Source organism: Ursus americanus, chromosome 2, assembly GCF_024610735.1.
Source record: "Ursus americanus isolate L20-20 chromosome 2, mUrsAme1.1.p, whole genome shotgun sequence".
NCBI lineage: Eukaryota > Metazoa > Chordata > Mammalia > Carnivora > Ursidae > Ursus > Ursus americanus.
The window spans coordinates 72,367,292-72,384,809 of NC_142128.1; the positions used below are offsets into that span (position 1 = coordinate 72,367,292).

At 31.7% G+C, this 17,518-nt stretch overlaps 1 protein-coding gene across 2 annotated transcripts in view; it reads left to right on the forward strand.

Moving 5' to 3' along the window:
• DENND1B (DENN domain containing 1B) overlaps positions 1-17,518 on the forward strand; it is a 243,538-nt gene that overhangs the window by 188,844 nt on the left and 37,176 nt on the right. For both annotated transcript variants that reach the window (XM_045787733.2, XM_045787734.2), the window contains 3 exons: positions 9,549-9,639; positions 16,094-16,134; positions 16,854-16,922. In XM_045787733.2, coding sequence (XP_045643689.1) covers positions 9,549-9,639; positions 16,094-16,134; positions 16,854-16,922 — 201 coding nt within the window. The remainder of the gene's footprint in view (positions 1-9,548; positions 9,640-16,093; positions 16,135-16,853; positions 16,923-17,518) is intronic.

A 17,518-nucleotide genomic window follows, 5' to 3' on the forward strand; every position in this document is an offset into this window, starting at 1 on the left:
TCTGCACTCCTTTCTCTGTGCCTATCCGACTTTGAAAACCTTTTGTTTGCTTATTCACTTTAACAGTTATGTACTGAGTATTTGTTTTTTTTCAGGTAAGGCTACTTTAAGCACTTGAGATTCAGAGCTGTGTAGCATGTTTTCATGGAGTTATTTCTAGTGAAGGGAATGGGTTAACAAACAACAAAGATAAGAAAAATATCAGGAACTGATTAAGTTCAGAGGGTATGAGATATTGATTGGTTGGCTAATTTTAGACCAGAGGTTCAGAAAAGACATTACTGAAAAGGTGATACTTAAGCTTAAATCTAAGAAGGGAATTAGTTTTGGAAGGAACATCACTTCAAGTAGAGGGAATTGCTATTGCAAAGACCCTACAGGAGGGAAAGAACTTGGCATTTCCTAGCATCAGAACTAAATCAACCCTGGGCAAGAAAGAAAGTTGTATTTGATGAGGTGAGAAGAGCAGAAAGGGGACAAATCTTACTGGACTTTGAAAGCATTAGAGTTCCATTTTATTCTAAATGAAGTAGGATACCATTAAAAAACTTTAGCTGGGGTGTGGCTGGATCTGATTTGTACATACAGTTATTTATTATCCTCCATTCTACTTTTTTTTTTTTTTGCATTCTACTTGAAGGTTGTTCTTTCTGAAAAGCAAATCTTATATTTTTCCTATTGTATTTAGAATGAAGTTCAAACTCCTGGCATGGCACACAAATCCTTCATCTTATGGCTTCTGTCTCTCTGATTTTTCTCTAATACTTCTCCAGATACCTTTGTGATAGCCATTCTGAATGATTTGCTGTTAGGTCTCTAGAAATAGTTTTATGTCTCTATGAACATTCAGGGGCATTCTACAATATGACTGAGCAGTACTCTTCAAAAGTGTCTAGATCACCAGAGGGAAGGTGAAAGACTAATGAACCACAAATGGAAAAGATTGGATTCGATCCTGGGATAAAACAAGACATTAGTAGAAAAACTGGTGTAACCTGAGAATATGTCTGTAGATTTTTAATAGTGCTGTATCTATGTTAATTTCTTGCTTTTGATGGGTGTACCAAAAAATAACTTGGATTATAATTAATGTTTATTAACAAATAGTAAAAACAGTAATTATGAAGAGATAAAAATAACATTTATTGAACATTGATTTATGAACTTGGATCGTAATCCAGGTTGATTTGTTTGGCTCTTTCTTGAGTTGTAGGCTCTGTAAAGACAAGGATTATTTTTTAAAGTGTTTTGTATCCTAATATTTAATACATGATAGACACTTAATATTGTCAAATAAATAAATCAAATAAAAACTCCTGAGGGACTCATAATAAGGAATAGGTATGAAAATGTCTTGACAATTTTGATAGAAGAGCTTATAAAATCGATTATAATGTAGCTCACTTAGGGATGATCCAAAACTTGTAGGAGTCAAGTGTTACTGTGTTTTAGTTTGAGTGGTGTCTATAACTTAAACCTAGAGTCACATAATGGTGTAAGATATAGAGTGAAAATTCAGTGACATCCTGAGCATTCTTTATATTTTGTGCTATGATCCACTTTCTCTGACTTAATAAGATGTTGAATAAAAGGAGTGAGTCAAAAGCCATATGTCTTCTTTTTATGTTAGCTGGAGATTTTGGGAGATTTTAGAAAGCTTTTAACATAAATAATAAAATCCTATGAATTCTACACTATCCTATTAATCTCTTTTTAGATGAAGCATGATAGTTACTTATGTATGGTATGTAATCTATAGGTAAGATCAACACATGCATTACTACATTAAAGATTCAACAGGTTTGGAGTACTAGGAAACATTTGATATATGAATCGTTAGGAGATGGTAATTGTATCAAGCACTGATTTTATAACATGAAAAAAAATAAAAATAAAATGTGACGTAAGGAATATCTGGAGACTTACTGGCAGAAGGAAGGAATGCATAAGGAGAGATAGCTTATCAGGACAAGGAATATAGACCTTTCAACATCCTTTGTTCACTTACTTCAATTAGTATTTTATTTTTTAAATGTTTTTAAAGATTTATTTGAGAGAAAGAGAGAGAGCGTGCGTGTGTGCCCATGCACAGAAGTGGGGGGGAGGCAGAGGGAGATGGAGAAGCAGACTTCGCAGGGAGTCCCCTGGGGCTCAATCCCAGGACTCTGGGGTCCTGACATGAGTTGAAGGCAGATGCTTAACTGACTGAGCCACCCAGGTGTCCCACTTCAATTAATATTTTAAACAGTGTTTCTCTGAGAGGGGTTTTAAACTGTCTGCATCATATTTATCTAAAAAGTCTGTTAAAAATGGATATTTTTGAGTTTTACCTTCAAAATTTCTGATTCAAGATGCCTGGATTAAAACCCAGGAATCTACATTATTAATTAAATACATAACAATATACACACTAAAGTTTTGGAAACATTCATCTAAGTATTCTTTATTCATTTTCTCAATTCTACAGTATAATTTGAGTGTCTACTTATGTATGATGCAGGTGTTCTGGATGCTGGGATATATTGGAGAACAAAGCAAAAAAGAATATCTGACTTCGTGAATCTTTTATTTCTAGTACGAAGGGGACAGATAATAGATAAAATATAAACTCTTCAAAGATGATAAGTACTATAGAAAAGTAAATAGAATGGGAAAGCGGGCTACCTGGGGATTAGGAAGGAATTTAAGATAGTATAGTCAGTGTGGATTTCACGGAATATGTGGCATTTGAGCAACTTCCTGTAGGGTGGTCAAAGGTAGAAGCAGAGAGGAAGATTTGGAAGGCTATTGCTATCTTGGTGAGAAGTGATAGCATTTAGGAACTGGCTTATAGAATATAGGATAACAGCTGGTCAGATTATGGATCCATTTTGAAGGTAAAGTCAGTGGATATTCTGAAAGATTTAGTATGAAGTGTGAGAGAAAGAAGAATCATAGATGTTTTCATGATTTCTTATCCAAGAAACTGGTAGGATGTAGCTGTCATTCTATTGAAATGGGGACGATTATGAGCCAGAAAGATTTTGGTAAGATGGAATGCTTAGAATTTGCAGAATTTTTCTTTAATGACTTCTGGGTTCCCCCTGCCCTTCAGTGAAATTATGAAGCAAGGTCATCAGCTGAGAGAAAATGGCGGAAGTGGTTGGATATTTAAGGAGGGAGAAGATGTGAAATAAATGGGAGAGTGAATGGACTAGAAAAAAAAAAAAGAATTGTTTGGCATCATTCAGAGCACACTGGAGATGGTAGATTATGACTTTAAAGTGAGAGTAGTCTTCATGGTTGGCTGGGTTTTCTCTCAGCACCTGGAGCTTCCTACAGGCCTGCTGACTATATGCTTGCTTCTGTATCAGAGTATTATTTATGATGATGGCTCCCTTTTCCTGGAATTCTTTCTCCCATAAACTGTGTGGCCTACTTCCTCACTGCTTTCAAGGCTTGAGACTCAAATGTCATCTTCTTCATGATATCTGCCCTGACCACACTATTTAAAATTGGAAGTTCCTTGCCCAAATTCCTCAGTCTTCCTTATGCAATTCTCTTTTATTTTCCAACACTCATCACCTTCTAACACACTACATAATTTATTACATATTTTTTTCATGCTTTCACTTCCCTTCTCCCCCAAATGTTTAAGCATCATGAAGGGTTTTTGTTTCATCGTTGTTATTGAATTATAATTGACATGCAGTATTGTTATTAGTTTCAGGTATACAAGATAGAGATTTGATATTTTATACATTATGAATGATTATCACCATAGGTCTAGTCACCATCTGTCACCATACAAAGTTGTTACAATATTATTGACGATGTTCCCTGTGCTGTACTTTACATCCTTGTGACTTATTTATTTGATAACTAGAAGTTTGTACTTAATCCCCTTCTCTCTATTTCACCCATGCTCCTTTCCCTTTGGCAACCACCAGTTTGTTCTCTGTGTCTATGAGTCTATTTCTGTTTTGTTTTGTTTGTTCATTTGTTTTGTTTTTTTAGATTCTACGTATAAGTGAAATTCTACCACACTTGTTTTTCTCTGACTTATTTCACTTAGCATTATACCCTCTATGACTATTTATATTGTGGCAAATGGCCAGATTTCATATATTTTTTATGACTGAGTCATAAACACAATATATATATATATATATATATATACACACACACACACACACGCACACACACACACACACCACATCCTCTTTATCCATTCATCTATCAGTGGACACTTAGGTTGCTCTCCTATCTTGGCTATTTTAAGTAATGCCGCAGTGAATGTAGGGATACATATATCTTTCTGAATTAGTGTTTTCATTTTCTTTGGATAAAAACCCAAAAGTAAAATTGCTGGGTAGTATGGTAGTTTTATTGTTAATTTTTTGGAGCAACCTCCATACTGTTAGTGGCTGCACCAAATTACATTCCCACCAACAGTACATGAGGATTTCCTTTTATCCACATCTTCACCAATACTTGTTATTTCTTTTTTTTTTTTTTGATAATAACTGTTTTGACAGTTTTGAGGTGTTATCTCGTTGTTTTGATTTGCATTTCCCTGATGATTTGTAATGTTGAACATCTTTTCATATGTCTGTTGTCCATCTGTATGTCTTCTTTGGAAAAATGTCTATTCAGGTCCTCTGCCTGTTTTTAAATTGGGTTATTTGCTTCTTTGTTATTGAGTTATATGAGGACTTTATGTAATTTGGATATCAACCGTTCATCTCTTACACCATTTGCAAGTTATCTTCTCCCATTCAGTAGGTTGCCTTTTCATTTTGCTGATAGTTTACTTCACTGTGCCAAAGCTTCGTAGTTTGATAGAGTCTCATTTGTTTATTTTTGCTGTTATTGCCCTTGTCTGAGGAGACATACAGGTCTATCTCAAGAAACAGTAAAAGTCTCAAATAAACAGTCTAAATTTAAAGGAACTAGAAAAAGAACAAAGTTAGTAGAAGGAAGGAAATAATAAAGATCAGAGAGGAAATAAATGAAAATAGAGACTTGAAAAACAATAGGAAAGATCAATGAAATTAAGACGTAGTTCTCTGAAAACATAAATCAATAAACCTTTAGTTAGACTCATCAAGAAAAAAGAGAAAGAGCCCACAAAGGCTTGAATTTTTGTTCTATTCATTTCCGTATTTCAGGCATCTAGAAAACTACCTGGCATATGGTAAACATTCAATTAGATATTTACCAAATGATTGAATGAATTAATTCTTTGGTCTGATGGTCATAAAGTTTAACAGACTTGATTTTGTTGCAAATTATTTAAATACTATCTTCTGTTGATATATCCTGGAGGATACTCTTGTTCCATTAATGTTGTTTTAAGTTATTAGTTCTAATAATAAATCACACTGAATGGGCTTTTTATACTCTTCAAAGTGTTTTCCTGGTCATTATACTGTGGTAGTGTAATTTAGAATCCTTACAGTTTTATTTACCTAATATTTGAAATGGAATAACAATAACAGTTTATTTCTATTCCTTCATGTACTTAATTCTATTGATTTAGCTCTAAACTGACCTACCTCATTCCCATTTGTTATAGCAATCTGTGTTTATATATAGCAACTAACTGAATGCCTTGCATTTAGCAGGTGTCTATAAGTATCTGTTGACTTAATTTATTGTAACACTTTAGTGTAGTTTTCACTAACCTGTCAAGGTTTACTGAACATTTATAAGAAGGAATATTTAAATTAGACTACTTTTTTTTTTTTTAGCCCAAAGCATTATATAGAAAGGAAATTTTAAGGATCTGTTATAAATTAATATATTTTAAAGGTAATTTTTTACTGTATTTACAGTTTTTCTTTAAATTGCTAAAGATTTCTGACTCATTAAAAATGTGTTTTTTCTCTAGCTCTCAAGCCTTTATTAGATTATATTTGTGCCAAGAAGAATTTCTAATCAGAGATAAATTTTGAGATATGTTAATTTTTCCTCCAGGCTGAAAAAGGAATAGGGGAGTCTCGATTTGTTTACTGTGTTGCTTCAGTGCCTCTGCTGCTTTCCTTCAATAACAAGACTGTCATGTTAGCACAAAAAAACAGCACTCCATCTTCGCACTTCCCCAGCTTGATAAAGAATTGCACCACTGACCCTATCTCCCCAAGAATAGTGTTTTTCATGAAGTCTTTTAAAAAGTCAAAATCTTTAAAAATCACATGACTCTTATAATTTAATTATTGTCATCCTCAGAGTTTTGAGGGATTGATTGCAATTAAATATTTATATAACATATGTCTACACCACTAAAGACATTTAGAAGACTGATTAATAGCAAAACTTGTTTTGGATTTTTAGATTAAATGCCGGAAGTACACTGACTAGTGAGGAATTAAAGAACTGTGAGAAACATACAACTTATCTCTTAGAGGAAAGATACATAGTCTACTGGGCCATGCATTTAAGTTTACTCTGTGAAATCTGATCAGAACATATTCTTTATATTTATTTGTAAAGAAGCTTATCACTATGTCTATTCTTTATATTTTATTGTATTTTTAAAACATTTATATTGTATTTGAAAATTGATGTGGTGAATGTTTATTTTTATTCTTTAAATGGACTCAATTTCCTATTAAGATGGTTATTTGAAGATAAAATGCTTTGAAAAAACCTTAGCAATAACAATAAAAAAGAGTAGCAGGAAGTAGCTTTACTGCTTAAAAGCATTTCTCTTGTAACCTGTTAACACTACTTTAAGATTGTGTCATAAGGTTTAACAAAATTCAATTCTTGCAATTATTGATGATTTGGAGAGAATAATATTAATGATCTTGATAATTACATATATCCTTATTTGAATGAATTTTATTTATAATTTACAATAAAATTATGAAATTCATGCTATGAAATTATGTCTGAATTTTTTTGAAATTTCCAATTATGTTACTTATGTTTTGGTGTGATTATTTAATATGTTTAGTTCTAGGTTTTAATTTTCACTTTTGGGATGAAAAGCAAAATATTAAGATTTATGTAAAAAGTATCATCTTAATACAAACTCTTAAATTCCTTTAAAAATCTACTTGCAACCTAATGTTATATCTGTAGCACTTTCATTGTTATTAACAGTGTTACTTGTCATTACTTGCAATTCCAAATTAAGTCTTCCAAAACTTATGTCTTTCAATTACTTAAAGATGCGTGTTTACTAAATTATGTGGGTGACTCTTAATCAAGTGACAGGTTTCAGCCCATTATAAAGTCGTAGCTTTTCCAACAGATAATATTTTTTTAGTTCAAAATTATTTCTATGCAAAATAGCTAAGATGCTCTTATCTTTTTTACTTTTTTACTTACTGTGAAATCCTCCAGAGTTACTAGAATGGAGTGACCATGACCCAGCTCCACTTGGGAAAAAAGAAGAGGGGTTACTGGTTACTGAATCAAAAGTAGAAAAAGGAATTTAAAGAACTGTTACCTTAAGCATATTTTTCTCCCTTAATGCCACTTCTCAGCTTATCCCTGGGTATCTGTATTTGTGTGTATGTATATATAATATGTGTGTGTATGTGCACAAAATCCATCTTTTATTTTAAGAACAAACATTTTCATTAAGTATGCATGTAGATAAATGTCTGATTGTCACTGACAGGATTGTTTGCAAAGTCAGTTGATAACACGTGGCATTTTACCAAGTGATTAATTTTTATTGGCTCGATTCACTAGTTCAGTAACACAAAGTAGTTATTCATGCTCAAAAGTGCATAATCAGTAAATAGTTTTGGGATTTATCTCTTTTTAGACGTTGAACTATTCCACTCAAACTAAAATGGATGGATTATTTCTAGTAAACATAAAAATGAAAACCTTTTAAAAAGTCTTGTAGTCTTAATCTTTTAAAACAAATTAAGTCCTTTAAAAGGATGTCTTAGTTTGCTTCGTTTGTCAGTAATGTATTACTTTAAATTTATCATTTTACTTCACCTTATTTTTTCAAAATACTTAGTCCATCAAATTAGATCACTTTAGTTTGATTTATAATGTTATGTTGAAAATATATGAAAGTTAAATTTTGCAAGTATTTTAAACCACTTTATTTCCAAATTAACCATTTATCATATGTAGTAAAGATGCCAACATTATGTTATTACCTTTTATCTCAAGATACAATGACATGAATAATTCCACGTACACATCTTTCACATTGTTTCAGTATACTTCAGTCTTTCAGCAAACATTCATTTCAAACTATATGTTAGGCATTTGCCAGGTATTAAAGATACATACATGAGAAAGACAGTGATCCTACACTCAGGAAATTCATAAATTGACAAGAGATCGAAAAGGTGGTGGTGGGGGGAAAAGGTGGACTTTAGTATTTAACATTTATTCTCTGCCAGCAATCTAGTACTTCTTATTGTTTCAGTTAACCCTCACAAAACACTGTAAGGTGCTTATTATTTTTCCCATTTTATAGAAAGGGAAACAGACTCAGCAAGTTGCCCAAGATCATAAAGCTAATAAGTAGCAGAGATGTGATACGAGCCTTTTTTTTCTCCAAACTCCTGTTCATATTTGCTTATATTATTGGAAACTTGTTTATTCCAGGCATAATGGGGATATAAAAATGGGTAAACTATGGTCCGTACCCTCAAAAAGTTTTAATTTTAATGAAAGCAACTCACACTCTTAAAAAAGTCATGACTATACATCCTTTTAAGCTATGTCTGTTTAATTCGTCTAGCCACATTTTGGGTCAAAATTATTCTGTGATAATATAAAGGTAGTTAAACCACGTTTTGAACAGGGCTCTGTTGGTTTCATCTGTCTCTTTTTTACTTTTGGTCTGTAAGAGATTTCTGTCTCAAAGTCTTATAACTGATGTAACTTACTGCCATTAAATAATTGTTAAATTGCTGCCTGAGGAATACTGTATTACCCTATAGAACTTCTCTCAATTAGTTTTGTTCACTTAAATAGAAAACTTTTTTTTAAAACTAGGACAGAGTGAGAATTGTTTAAAAGTCAAGCTACTTTATTTTAATTTGGCTAAATTTAAATATTCCAGGGTAAAAAAATTATGGCCAGGAGTAATTCCATCATGAGAATGAACATTTCGTATTAATCTCCAGATCTTCAAGTCTACCTCTCAAACATCATTTAAGTCTTTCTTATGTTACCCTTTGTCTCTTCAGCAAGGGAGCTTAAAGAGACTTCACCTTCATTATGAGTGGAGAAATCTCAAAACATTTATAATATTTTTTTATAATCCAAAAGATACAAATTTCAGATGCCACAGATAGACAAAATAGAAAGTAACCAAGTTGCCAGTAAATCATACATTCTTTTTCTTGTTAATGAAGTTAGAGTCTGTGCCATACATTTCTGCTTTAACTAAAGAGCTGTTATTTTACTGAACACCTGCTATTTTAATTGAGTTTTCTTGTTATGTATCTGTATATGTCTGTATATACATATATGTGTAATTTATATTTATATGAGTATCAGCTATTAATATTTTGCTACAAGTAAAATCAATTTTATGAAGAAAATGAAAATTAACTTTTGGATTAACTTTTTAATTTCAGTTTATTGATGGTCGCCTGGCAAAGCTAAATGCAGGAAGGGGTTTCTCTGATGTATTTGAAGAGGAAATCACTTCGGGTGGCTTTTGTGGAGGTAAAGACTAGTTCCAATATGATTACCCATTTTGTGAGTAACAATTGTCTTAATTTTTATACTTGTATCTGATATAATCTACTTCATAAACAACTATTTTCTCTTAAACATATAATGTTTTAGGTATGTTTTTCATCTTATAAGAGCTATGGTATTAACTTATTTTATTATTCAAGGTTTTAAGATGGACTGATGAGTTGGTAGTTGTTTGCGTAGGTAATCTCTTAATATTAGTAGAAATAAATGTCACAGAAATGCAGTTAGCTTGTATCTTCCTGTCTTTCATCCTGACTAGTATTCTCCGGGGGAAAAAAAAAACCCACCATGATGGCTACTGCTAAGTAAGAATTAAAGAACTAGGATTATAGTTGAAATATTAGATTATAATATATTCTAAAAAAAGATTTGAATACCACAAGTACTTTTACATTTTAAGTAAGTGTATTGCTATACAAGTCTTTACCTTTTTTTTGCTTTGCAGAACACTGCAGCATGAGGAAAAGACTTTTCAGTTTACCATCCCATGTGCTTACACTTGTCACTGTAAAAAGTGCTCACTAAAAAAATGGAAGGCGTCGTATTATTTTGTATGTGTGAAACATAAGCTAGGTGATATCTCATTTTTATTTAATATAATGCACTTTAATATAATTAAACAATTGCAGTGTTTGATATGTAAGTATTCAAACAACGTTACAATTATCTAGGCAGTTAATGACTTATGAACTGGTACTTTGTACATGATTACTCCGGTATATGGTCCTGACTCTGGCAGAGAATTTTGCTTCAGTCCTTGAAATGTCACATTCATTTATTCATCTGGTATTGTGCTAAGTGTTTACCTACTAGGCACTGTCCCAGATACAGGGTGAACTCAACACACAAAAATTTCTGTTGTGTTCATTTTCACCATGTATAATGGTAATTTTTTCTCTTTATCTGTAGGTTTAATTTGGGGAAAAGATGTCTTTAGTGTGTGTGTGAATAAATAGTTGCTACAATTGAGAATTAAAACATAAAAAGACAAATAGTAATAAGTACATATCTACAAATTTCCCCAAACTTAATTTAATTTTTAAATAAGATGTATTTTTGCACCACAGAAATAAAAAAAAAACCATTGAGATGATTTGTTCATTAAAATAGGTACAAATGAACTGAGCATTTATGGGTCTTCATCTGGCATAAGTGTAGCATTTCATTAAAAGCATTTAGCTTTGGGAAAAACTTAGTTTACTTGACTCAGCAAGTAAGCCAAGTGTGCAATCATTCAGCTCCTTGCTTTCCTCAGCTCGTGGGTAAAAATTTAGCTTCAATGGAACTTTTGTGTTAAAATAAGGCTTTTTTACTTTTCAACTCAGACAAGCAAAATATTGTCAGCTCATGGACAAATTGCTTGAGGCATCTATTCAGTATTTATATAACTGCTGTCTCATTATTTTTATGACCCGTGGGGCTAGAATCTTATATAGAATTGAAGATGACATCTTGTGACAGTAATGGGGTAGAACTATGATTGTCTTGTAGAGTTAAATTCTGTAATCTTAACCATTGGTCCAGATACCTCTGTTCTAGAATAGAGGATAGGTGGGTGGCTTTTCTGATGGGAGAGGGGTTGCTAAAATTTTTCATTAAAGGTCTTACAGTTTAAAAAGAATGGAATATTGATCACGAGTTGGCATCTAACTTAGAGACTGCTGCATTTGCAGTACAACTTCAGGCCAACCACTTTGTTGTTCTTTCTTAAAATGAAAAAAATTTTGAACGCTTATCTTAATTTGGTGGTGGTGGGGGCAATACTGATTCAAAAGGGAAGTATAGTTCAACAAGTATTAATTTCAGTATGTACAGCAAGAAAATATATTAAAAATTATGCCTGGCTATCAGGTGTTATTTTTTAATCATTGTATTTTAGGTTATTATTTTAGAGATACATAGAAATCATTCTTAGAAGAAAATAAAGCACAATTTATTCAGATTTGAAATAAAAATATGAATAATAAAAACTAGTAATGTTCTTATAAATGGGGATATATATATAAAAGAACATTATACATTTGTCATTTAGACTACATTTGTAAGAAAGAAGATGTCTATATCATGATATGAAACTATTTTTCAAAGAATTAAGTTATTGTAACTCATTTCTCTCATAGTTATAAAAAGAATAATTATAATTGTTCCTTCTTACTGAATATTAATATGTGGCAGAATCTCTTTTAAGAGCTCTGCAAATTTTATCTCATTTAATCCTCACAGCACCTATGAGGTATTTTGATTACCCATCCCCATTTTTATGAGGGCACTTATCTCAACAATTTGCTCAAGGTCACACAGCTAGTAGTGCTGGAGTCTGAATTCAACATGTATCTGCCTGGCTTCAAAGCTCTTGCTTTAATAACTGTAATATATTGCTTTCTTATGATAAGAAATCTTCTTAATTAGAAGACATTCAGTAAACAAGAACACCACCCAAGCCTTCTCTACTCCGAGTGGATAAAAGTAAAATTCCTGTCTTGTGATTAAATCTTGAAGATTTTTTACACATAAAACCCTAAGAAAGATCACTATAAGAAAAAAATCAACATTCACTAAAGCTGAGGAAAAAATTATATTCCTTTAAGCAAATATAATTAGGAAATTTTAGAGAAGTATCTAATTTCTCCCTTTTCTGTGTCATTGCAGTGGCAGTTTATATACTCTATTTGTTGCCAGTATGCATGGTGATGATAAAATGAATATGAGCATGAACTTTGTAATTATTGTGGCTCTGATAAGAATATACAGTGCAGGACAGTCATACATAGAAAATCTAGATTCACATTGAATCTAGAATCCATGCAGATTTCCAGAAACTATTTCCTATCCTGTGAATCCCTGTGGTCAGGACTGTTAAAGAAATCCCTGTTAAGCCTGATTTTTTTCATGAGATCTTTGTAGAATATTCAACCCTAAGAGGAAAGTAATATCAGGAAGTATGTAAGGGGAAGAATATCCATAGAGGCTAAAAGGTAATTTAAAAGTGGACACAAGTAGAACAAAGGATGCAGTTAGATAAACCACAAATATTGGTCTATGAAAAAACAGCTAAGGAATATTGAGTACTTAAGAACATGGAGTGGGGTTTGGTTTTTTTTTCTGCATATTTTTTTTCATGTAAAATAAGACTAGTTTTTTAAATCCACTTCCAGTTATCTAAACTTTAAAAAGGAGAAACATTTTCAGCTCGATTTTATATAGAAGCATATAGTTATTCTTCATTAGCATTTGTTTCTTCATTAGTTTCTGGATATAATCCGATCAGTCTTTTATTTATTTAATTCTTTCTTTTTTGTACTGACTGAGTCACCAAGGGAATTGGAAGAGTTGTGGTAGGTAGTCATCCGTTTTAGTGGCATTTTTCTGGCTTCACTGACCAATCTAGGTAAATTTATATGTTTTTTGAGAAGTAACTACAAATTACTGGAATTTAAACAAATATATTTGAGGAAGAAGTCTTTGCACAAGTGGGAAACCAAGATACTTTGTCCTTGAGTGTGAGAAAATCACTCATATATTTAATGAGAACAATGTTAGGAATTTTCTCAATAATGCTTATTTCCATAATCCGGTGACTTTAGTGGAAGGACTCAGAGATTTTTTTGGCATTCAGATTCATTTTTAAGAAGAAAAACAGGCTTTAAAAAATATTTTTAAAAACAATGTGCTTGCCTCATACATTTTGTGGAAATAGAAGCTTTCAATCTGAAAAGCACTACATTTAGAGAAACAAATATCTTTTAAAAAATTTTTTAACAGTAATCTACCTACATTGTACCACATGTTTCTCTGTCATCTCAAGCAGTTTATGTAGGGACCTCCTGTTTTCCCCTGTGCATATGATTCTGGATTATGATTGGGTGATTTTGTCAACTGTTTCTTCTCAAGGCATGTACTTTGAGCAGCCCCTTTTCATTTCTAATGTAATTAGTGTGAAGTGATACAGGGGAAATCTCTTTTATCGTATTTTAGTTAGCAGTCTTAAGAGGTAGAATTTTCAAAGTTGAAGGACTACTGAACCAAGGATTCAAATACCTAGATTCTTATTCTTTCTTACTTGCTATCTTTGTGACCTTGGGTAATTGGCGTGCCACCTCAGAACCTTCACTTTCCCCATTTGGCAAGTTACTGACAATAATAACTTATATTTTTGGTGTGTCTGTGATGTGCTAGGTACTGTACTAAGTAACATTGTAGCAGCCAGGTTAAAGACCTAGTCCCAAATCCCATAGTTTACAAGGATACAGTGGACTTGAACTCTCAGATCATGGACTCCAAAGCCCATGTCCTCTCATGGAACTGTACTGCCTAAGACACTACCTGCTTTGCCTATTTTAGAGTACAAAAATACGACCCAAATAAGGGAATGTAGGTAAAAGCATTTTGTGACCTGTGAAGAGCTGAATATGAGCTATTTTTAGTCCTCACAACTCTTAAGACACTGACCTTTCTGCAACTGCTCTGAAGTTTTATGACACTAATTTTCTTTGTAGTTTAGAGGCTTAAAAATTATTTTCTGGATTGATAAGTGTTCTAGAATGCTAAAAAGTTATTATGTAGAATTCAGTGTTTCTCTTTCTACTTTCTTCCATTTATTTTGGGAAAAGAATGAAAATAAAGCACTTTCCAGAATACTATAAATAACAACCAAGTCTCAAATATGTGATTTCTGCCCAACCATTTTTAAAAGAGAAATTAATAAGTATATAAACTGATGAGAACCTTTAGTAGAGAAGTAAAAGTATATGAACAATCTGGATAAAGATATACTGTGTATTTTTTTGTTAATAAACTCTCCTTGGAAATAAATTGATAGAATAGCTTGAATTTTTTGTCATTTTACAAAGGAAATAAAATTTAAAAATTGTTTAGGACAAATACCACCTGAAACTCATGGCTTTTTAAGAGTGCAAATTTTATTTACATAGGTTAAGTAGACACATTTTGCTGTAATCATTTCATAAGATTAGAAAAATCTTATTTTTGCCCATGTATTTTCTTCCAGAAAAGTGAAGTACAGTTCTGAGTAGTAAGAGATGTTTTTCACAATGGGGGTTATTTCTTGATTTTTTTTCTTTGAATTGGAGAAAAATTTTAATTACAGAAGTATTATCAGCTGGACACATTTTGCCTGATGTTGGTTAGGAATGCAAAGAGAATAGTTGGGAATCAGTTCTTGGGCCGGGATCATTCTGCTTCTATTTTATAACAGCAAGGTAATGAATTTTTAAAAAGAACACAGCTACATGCAAGTAGAGAACATATATGGTGACAGATGTTAACTAGACTTATGTGGTGATCATTTTGCAATATATACAAATATTGAATCATTATGCTCTATATGTGAAACTAATATAATGTTATATGTCAACTAAATTGCAATTTAAAAAAAAGGAAGAGACCATAATCTGTTTTAGGGATTACTTGTACTTGGAGTAGCCATCAGGACTTCGTTTGTTAAGCTAAGTTTAAACCAAGAAGGTAGATGTAAAATCTAAGTCAGTTGATATAAAACGTTACTTGAGATTGTGTTCTCTTTTTTTACCTTATATCATTTTATTGATTAAATTACCATATTTGGAACCAAATATGTGATTACTAGTTTTATTAGAGCGGGTTTTAAGGAGTGCACTTGTGATGAGCACCGGGTGATGTATGGAAGTGTTGAGTCAATGTATTGTACACCTGAAACTAATATTACACTGTATGTTAACTAACTGGAACTTGAATAAAAAATTTTAAAAAAAATAACTTTGTCAGCATTTGAACTTTCTGATAACCATGATGCTCCGTAGACTAAAACCTTCACTGTCTTCATATTTCCTTGGGTAGTATCTTTCAAACTTGGATTTACAACTAGAGAATATCTTCAGAACTATGACTGTATTGCATTACAGTAAAATTTGTAATCCATTAATAGTTAAAAACAATAGAATAATCTTTTTTTGTCTTCAAGTTTCTTTGCATTTTTAAATTACCATCTCGTTTTTTCTTTTCCTGTGCACTTGCAATTTTATTTTTAAATGAACGCAATTGCGTTAAAGAGGCAAACTTTTGCAAGACAATATAGACATAAAACATTGAAAAATTAGTATAAAAGGCATAGGAATCTCGGATTTCAAAAAAGAGGGTATATTTTCCCCCTTTGAACATAATATTAAAATGAAGGGAAATAGAATAACATATTACCTTCATATGTGAGTAAAGAAAAGATGTCTATTCTTAAACATTACAATCATTGTGTTCCTAAGAGAGCAATTTAATGGTTCTTACAATACCATTGCTTTTTTCACAACATTGCAGATAAGTAAAATTTGCCTGCTAAAATCCTGGAAATATTAGTTCTTGATGAATTTTAGTTTATGGATTTATTTTAGATCAAATATTCCTGACATCTTATTATTATATTTTCCAGGGAACCCAAGGTCATATCAACAATGGGTGCATACAGTCAAGGTAATGATAACCCTTCACTGTTTCTTCTTTCTTCAGTCAAATATATATGGAGAAATGTTCAGTAAAATGATGCTGCTTATACTTTGCTGTTTATTGGCAATATTTGAAATGTTTGTATATTTTCTCACATTTTAAATGTTTTTATTTTGTTATAATTTATTGATATTCATAAATATAATTTTCAAAATGGAAAGCTTCTGTCCAGAGATAAATGGCTCATTTGGAAAAACAAGATGTTGTTGTCAACTTATATCCTGGAACAAAGGAATTAGGAGGAGAAGTTTGATTTGAGGGGAGTTTTATCATTTCTGATAATGTGCTTATTGTTAATATGATTCTTTTGAATGTAAAACTTGCCTCCACAGATTTAGGCTTCATTGCCCAACCTTAAAACAATCGATAAATAGTTGATTGTAGTTCTTTTTTATTAAGTTTTAAATATATACCTATTACTGGTCATATTGCTCAAGTCTGCCTAAACTGCAAAGATGAAATGATTTTTAAATCATGTATTACACCAACTAAAAGAACAGAGTAGAATGTTTACATTTTGTCTGAAATTACTATAGTATATGAAAGCTTGAAAACACTTAATGTGACATAATTTCTGTGGGTCTTTAATTTGTGAGAAAAGCTCTTTTTCCATACTATTAATAATGCTTTGTTTTCAGGACAGTCTGGTTTAAAATTTTTGGAAATGTTCATGTTTTTCTTTGCAGAAAGGAGGTGCACTATTTAACACAGCAATGACCAAAGCAACTCCAGCTGTACGAACAGCATATAAATTTGTAAGTTTTCTTTTGATATTTAAAAATTCTCTTGACAAAGTTATACATTTTCCTAGCTACAGACATGTAAATCTAGAATACTTCCTATTTTTCCTTTTAAAAAACCTTTAAAAAAATTTAGAGTTAATATTGACCAAAGTGAATTCAGTTATTTAAATATTTTATAGAAAGGATATTCCCTTTATATAATCTAAAAACGATTCATCAGTTTATTTCAAAACTATCAGTTAAATTGTGCACTCAGATTAAACAGTCCATAATGAAGTGCCATTTTTGAAGATTTGATTCTTTCATTTAACAACATATTTTAAATTCTCATTGTATACTTGAGGCTTACGTAGAAAAAAATAGAAAAATAGTGCAAGTTTTCTTCCCTCAAAGATGCTTGACTCACCATCATTCAAATTCTTCAGTGATTCTCCATGGCTGATAGTAAAATAAAAATAGCTATATCAATAGCACTAACAAAAAATAATTAATAAAATAAAAATCTCTTTAATATAATAACAAAGACCCTTCAAGACCTGATCCCTCTTGTGTCTTTTCAATTCACCCCAACCCCGAGCGCCTGCCATATCTGTAAAGATACTGAGCTG